The 6,864-nt window shown below is 48.0% G+C and overlaps 1 protein-coding gene across 2 annotated transcripts in view; it reads left to right on the top strand.

The window, feature by feature from the left end:
• The window catches only part of LOC100696763 (mitofusin-1), a 13,116-nt gene extending 7,790 nt beyond the window's left edge, over positions 1–5,326 (top strand). The window contains exons 8-18 of one of the 2 annotated variants that reach the window (XM_013266033.3): positions 153–315; positions 596–663; positions 752–873; positions 946–1,072; positions 1,615–1,719; positions 2,065–2,167; positions 2,352–2,572; positions 2,651–2,752; positions 3,068–3,264; positions 3,351–3,485; positions 3,888–5,326. In XM_013266033.3, the coding sequence (XP_013121487.1) occupies positions 153–315; positions 596–663; positions 752–873; positions 946–1,072; positions 1,615–1,719; positions 2,065–2,167; positions 2,352–2,572; positions 2,651–2,752; positions 3,068–3,264; positions 3,351–3,485; positions 3,888–3,954 (1,410 nt within the window). In that variant the 3' untranslated portion in view covers positions 3,955–5,326. The remainder of the gene's footprint in view (positions 1–152; positions 316–595; positions 664–751; positions 874–945; positions 1,073–1,614; positions 1,720–2,064; positions 2,168–2,351; positions 2,573–2,650; positions 2,753–3,067; positions 3,265–3,350; positions 3,486–3,887) is intronic. The other variant, XM_013266034.3, reaches the window with a different exon arrangement.
• Positions 5,327–6,864: the final 1,538 nt, after the last annotated feature.

Genomic DNA, 6,864 nt, shown 5'->3' with positions numbered 1-6,864 from the left:
TTATTGTTACCTGCTTGGGTGTAAGTCAGGCTGGAAAGAGAATTATTCTCTGAGATCGAAGTAAAGCCGCTGGCAGCGGGAGAACATCTCACTCGCCTGCACTGTAGATATGAATGCTGTGGTAGAAACGCACCGCTCCCCCTGCTGTCCAGGTGAGGAAGCAGCACCTGGACCGCTGCGTGGGGTTCCTCGCTGACGAGCTGAAGGTGGTCGGCCTGGACGATGCCGCGGGGCGGATCTTCTTCGTCTCAGCTAAAGAGGTTCTGAGCGCTAGGACGCAGCGAGCGCAGGGCATGCCTGAGACACGTGAGACAGGTGAGGGAGAGTGGGTTGAGCCTCCGCTCATTTCAAATGCATGACACATTTTTTCAGCCAAACCGTCTATTTGTGATTGGCAGCCTCCCTCAAAGGGGGAGGAGCTAAAACATCTGGTTCCAGAGAGTGAGGTGAGGATTATTTTTTGAGTCATGCAGAGCTGCTCTGAAGCAGTCCAAGAGTGAAAATGTGGAGCTGCACATGAGCAGAAGAAACACACACACACAAAATAATAAAAGTTATTAAAGTCAAACAACCATCGTCCTTCCTCGTGCTGCAGGGGGCGCTCTGGCTGAGGGTTTCCACGAGAGGCTGAGAGAGTTCCAGAGGTTTGAGAGGACGTTTGAGGTTCGATGTCTGAACTCATGCAAAAATTCACTCATTTGCCAAAAAACGATGTGACAGGATGTGACAGTGTGACCTTTGACCCCTGCAGGAGTTCATCTCTCAGTCTGCGGTGAAGACCAAGTTTGAGCAGCACACGGTGAGAGCGTGGCAGATCACAGAGGCCATCAAAGGTGTGATGGACGCCATCAACATAGCCTCTGCCGACAGGAAGTGAGCCAAACACACTCACCTTCACTTCGCTTATCCAAAGGCGGGCTCAGTGTGACCTTTGACCTCTGACAGGATCTGCTGCCTGGAGGAGCGGGAGGACCTGAGAGACCGGCTGGACTTTGTTCGAGGGCAGATTAACCGTCTGAGCACCAGCGTCAAAGAGAGGATCAGGACTCTGAGCGATGATGTCACAGCTAAGGTAAACGCTCCAGCAGAGGGCGTGGCTTCAGGTGTGGTTTCAGGTGTGACACACACTTTTTCACAAAAGAAGAATGTAACTTCAGGAACATGTCGTGAAAAATCCACAGATGAAAGAAACGATCTGGATGGGGTGTTCTCTTCTTCGGTTATTGGGTCATATTAGCTTCCTGTTCCACTTTGTTCACAGTGCTGTTATCTTGGTTGCCAGGTTGGTGGGTCCAGTCAGAGGACTTCCATGTTTCAGACCGCCATTTCCTTCCTTCAAAGTGCAGACTGTTGCTAAGTGTAGCCCTAATTCGAGCACAGGGATGAGGCAGGCGGGATTCATTCATGCTTGTAATAAGTCGATCCCTCCGTGAGTTCACTTCCTGTTCTTCTTTTGTCCTTTGACCAGAACTGAATCCAACCTGATGCAAAAGCTTGATTTCTTGTTAGCTGCGTGAAGGCGTCTGAGATCAGCACATCAGTTTATCAGAGATGCCAAACCTCCTCCCTCTGACCCTGGCACATCTCCATGGTAACCTGCTGTTTCTCCCTCAGGTGTCCTCGGCGCTGACGGATCAGATCCGCTCACTTCCTGTTCTGGTGGACGAGTTCAGAGCCGACTTCAGCCCCACGCAGGAAACTCTGCTGCTCTACAAAACTGTGACTACACACTCACACACACGCGCGCGCACACACACACTCACACACACACTCACGCATACACTCACGCACGCACACACGCATACACACTCGCACGCACACACACACACACTCACACACACTCGCACACACACACACACACACACACACACACACACTCGCACACACACTGAGGGGGCAGGAGAGGGGGGAGGAGAATGGAGAAGATGAGAACGTGCGGCCCTCCTCCCCCCACATGTGTCCGCCCTCAGCTCGTTCTGTGTTTTGTTGTCTCAGAGTTCCCCCCAAGTGTCGCTCTCAGCCCTCCGTCTGCCTGACGGCGCTTTTGTGTCATTTCCTGTTCAGAAGCTGCTGCAGCACGTGGAGGAGCGGCTCATCGGCGGTTTGGATCACCGCTGCTCTGTCGGCGTCCTCAGAGACATCAGAGACGCCCAAAGTCACATGATCGGTAACGCCTCACAGTTTCATCACATGTTCTTTGTATGTATGTGTTATTATTTAGTTCCAGAGTGCTGCCCTTTGTGTCGGCTGTGGTTGTCTTTAAGTGCTTTATGAATAAAGATGGATGGACAGATGGCTCTCCTCGCTGACAGGAAGGGGGGACACTGTTTCCTCTGCTTGTTTGTCCTCAGACGCTGTCCGTCCTCTGCTGTCTGCGGCTCTGCAGGAGCAGCTCTCCACTCCCTCCGCCTCCTTTGAGATAACCTACGACCTCGGCCTAGCCGCCCTCTGCGCAGACTTTGAGGAGAACATCGACTTTCAGTTTTCTCTGGGCTGGACCGCCCTCGTCACACGCTTCATCGGTGCCTCAAACGCCAAACGAGCGCTGAGTGGCGCTGACTGCGCGCATAAGGTAAGTTCAGCGCAGCATCACATCTGTGAAACCTTCAGAAAAAACTGAGTGCCCATGGAAACTGTCTCTCTGCTGCAGGAACGCTCCACCTTTAGGGATGAAATGGTGGTTTCCATAGCAACGGGTCTGGTCTCTGTCACATCCAGGGCGTCCATGACGGTGCTGGTGATCGGCGGAGTGGTACGTTTTATTTTACAGCATTGCTGAGGTTCAGTCACCAGGTGCTGGCCCTCGGCAGGCTTCCAGAAGGTGGCCAATCATAAAAAAGGGCCCAGTGCACGAGAAAATATGAAATTGCAAATGATGCAGAGCATCTGTGATGAATAAACAGGCAGGCGTGCTTTCAGCCCAGCGTTCATGATGGTCTTTCTCCAGGAGATTAATCCAGGAATTATCCCGACTTCTTATCTTTTCCATGAACGCTCTGTTAAAATCGGCGACAGGTGTGTGTCTCTCAGGTGCGTGTCTCTCAGGTGCGTGCTGTTGTCGCTGCAGGTGTGGCGTTCAGTGGGCTGGCGTCTCATCGCCCTCTCTGTCTCTCTGTATGGTCTCCTCTACCTGTATGAGAAACTCACCTGGACTGACGCCAGCAGGGAGCGCGCTCTGAAGCAGCAGTTTGTCGAGCACGCCGCTCAGCGCCTGAGAGCTGTCGTCCCTGTTGCCAGCAACGCCTGCAGCCATCAGGTGTGCAAGTAAGACCCCGCCCATGCCTGACGCACATGTCCAGGGAGCGAACACCTGGAGGCTCCGCCTTTAATCTGCTCTGTTTGTGTTTGAGGGAGCTGTTGTCCACCTTCAGCCGTCTGACTCAGAGGGTGGAGCTGAGCGACGCCGAGCTGGAGGGAAACATCCGTCAGCTGAGCTTCAGGATCCAGAGACTGGAGAACATCCAGAGGCGTTCCAAGGCCTTCAGGTCAGAGCTCCGAGCCGCTGGTAGATTCGAGAGTTCACAGGAACTCCCACTCAGGTCAGAAACAAACTCAGAAACTGAGAGCAAATTTCAGTGCACGAGATGCAAAAGTTAAATTCAGGGATTGCACATCAGGTCTTTGGCGTTTTCTGGACGGTCAGCATGCAGAGATCCCAAAAGTCCCAGTTTGGGAATCATGAATCTGGTTTTCCAACGTTTTGCAGCTTTGGGTCAAAATAAGGTTTAAAAAGCATTTTTTCTGTTCAGCGTTTACAATATTACAGCATCCATCAGTGCTTCTGGCTCCGCCCACCAGGCAGCTAAACACACCCCATGCACTTTCAGGTCCTGTTAACATCTCAGCAGGAGCTGCAGGTCTTAAAATCTTGTTTTTCATTTGTTCAGGAACAGAGCCACTGAGCTGGAGACTCAGCTGGAGGTCTTTTCGGTTCAGTACCTGCAGGAAAACTAAAGAAGAAGAACTGCTGCTGCTGCGGTGGATGCTCCTGACCAATCAGGAGCTGGTGGAGAGTGCTGAGGTATCGCTCATCGCCCAGCGTTAACATCGACAGCCGCATAAATCCCAGACACCTCCCCACCTTCATCATTAACCAACACAAACCAACAGGAGGAGCAGCAGGAGACCCCGACCCTGAGTCGACGCTTTAGAATCAAAGGTCAAAGTTCAGCTGTAGGCTTGTACAGTCTGCCCTTCATGAGCAGCTGATGAGAACACGTTCCTGACTCTGATCTTTGGCTCCACCTTCAGACAGTTTGGGTCTCCTGAGTGAGTGGGTGCTCCGCCTTCGCTGCGACCACAAACAGCTGAGCAGAGTTAAGTGGTAAATGGACTGATTCTGAGCGCTTTTCTACTCTCGCGGAGCGCTCAAAGCGCTCTGTACAACCCATCCTCACAAGCACTTTCTCTATACATAGAGATTAGGGTTGCAAAGGGGCGGAAAATTTCTGGTAAATTTCCGAAAAGTTTCCGGTAAATTTCCATGGTAAGTTAAGCTTGGGAATTTTGGAAATATTCCATATTGGAAACTTTCCATGGAAATAATGGGAATTATGGAAATTAATGGGAATTTAGGAGAACTAACTGGGAATATATTATTTCCAAGCATAAATATAAACAGAAATCATAAGAAAACCTCCATGCAAAATGTTTTCAACAGATATTTCAACAGATTTATTTGTAAGTACAGTAGAATAGAACACGTTTCAATAACTTGTTTCATGGATGAATAAAAACAGAAATGTTGAGTTCAATATTACCATCCCCTAACCCCGCTCATTCAAAAATGCTCCCTGTCCAAAAATCTCCACAAAGTCCCATTCAAAAGGTTAAATGAAAAATGCCACTTATCCTCCAAGATGTCCCATTAAACATGCAAATCTTCCTTCAAGCAATCCTCTTTTCTCATTTTTGCTCAGTCAATAGACTCTTCCTGGACCTCATCATCATCCAACAACATGTCCACTTCCTCAGCATCCAACTCTGAGTCTTCCTCTTCAGTGTCACTTTCCAGCCTTGTTGAGGATGGCTCTGTGTCAGGCTCAAAGAGCCATAGGTGTGCCGACCAGCTTTTCCACTCTCACATTTGTGAGCCTGTTGCGAACCTTTGTGTGGGTGTTCCCAAACAGTGACCAGTTGCGCTCGGAGGCGGCTGATGATGATGGTGGGATTTGGAGGAGGATGGAGGCTACAGGTGCAAGGGCCTCAGAACATGGCATTTAATCTGTTATTAGACTCAATTGGCTTCTCTCAAAATGTAAAAGAACCCACCCACCACTTTAATCACACTCTAGATCTTGTTTTAACATATGGCATAGAAACTGAACATTTAACAGTGTTTCCTGAAAACCCTCTGCTGTCTGATCATTTCCTGATAACATTTACAATAATTGATTACACAGCAGTGGAGAGTAGACTTTATCACAGTAGATGTCTTTCTGAAAGTGCTGTAACTAAGTTTAAGAATATAATCCACCCACTGTTATCATCTTCAATGCCCTGTACCAACATAGAGCAGAGCAGCTATCTGAACGCTACTCCAACAGAGGTCGATTATCTTGTTAATAATTTTACCTCCTCACTACGTACGACTCTGGATACTGTAGCTCCTGTGAAAACTAAGGCCTCAAATCAGAAGTACCTGACTCCGTGGTATAATTCTCAAACACGTAGCCTAAAGCAGATAACTCGTAAGCTGGAGAGGAAATGGCGTGTCACAAATTTAGAGGATCATCATTTAGCCTGGAGAAATAGTTTGCTGCTTTATAAGAAAGCCCTCCGCAAAGCCAGAACATCTTACTATTCGTCACTGATTGAAGAAAATAAGAACAACCCCAGGTTTCTCTTCAGCACTGTAGCCAGGCTGCCAAACAGTCAGAGCTCTACTGAGCCAACCATCCCTTTAACGTTAACTAGTAATGACTTCATGAACTTCTTCACAAATAAAATTTTTATCATTAGAGAAAAAATTACCAATAATCATCCCACAGATGTAATATTATCTACAGCTACTTTTAGTACCATCGATGTTAAGTTAGACTCTTTTTCTCCAATTGATCTTTCTGAGTTAACTTCAATAATTACTTCCTCCAAACCATCAACGTGTCTTTTTGTCACAACTGGGGCAGCAGTCGTGTGATGAATAAATGAGGACCCAAGATGCAGACGGAGATGGAGATGCGAGTGGAGGTTTATTTACAGTGAAAATAACAGAAGTGAGGGCAGGACTGAACATAAACCTAAACTGGGTGAAACTAACAAACAAACCTGGACATAAGGTGGACTCAGAGATGGCAGATGAGGACGGCAGAACAGGGAGACGGAGAGAAACATAGGGAATGAACACAGACGACGCGACGAGGAGCACAGGCAGACACGCAGTATAAATACACACATCAGGTAATCAGGAAATGGCACACAGGAGGGGACACAGCTGGAACTAATGGACATAACGAGACACAAACCTACAAAGTAAAACAGGAAACTCACAGACTGTTTTACACAACCAACAGGGGACACGAAAAGGAAAGGCACAGGTAGGAATGAAAGAAACACACAACTCAAACCCTAAGAACAAATACAAAATCAGAATAAACTAGAAAAAGGATAATAATAAACTTAAAGCGCTGGGTCACAGACACTTTTAGACCCCATTCCTACAAAACTGCTCAAAGAAGTCCTGCCATTAATTAATGCTTCGATCTTAAATATGATCAACCTATCTCTAATAATCGGCTATGTACCACAGGCCTTCAAGGTGGCTGTAGTTAAACCTTTACTCAAAAAGCATCTCTAGACCCAGCAGTCTTAGCTAATTATAGGCCAATCTCGCTGAAAAGCCTTCAGTTGATCCAAAATGCTGCA

Source organism: Oreochromis niloticus, linkage group LG18 (assembly GCF_001858045.2).
Source record: "Oreochromis niloticus isolate F11D_XX linkage group LG18, O_niloticus_UMD_NMBU, whole genome shotgun sequence".
Lineage (NCBI taxonomy): Eukaryota > Metazoa > Chordata > Actinopteri > Cichliformes > Cichlidae > Oreochromis > Oreochromis niloticus.
This window is presented reverse-complemented; position numbering and strand designations above follow the sequence as displayed.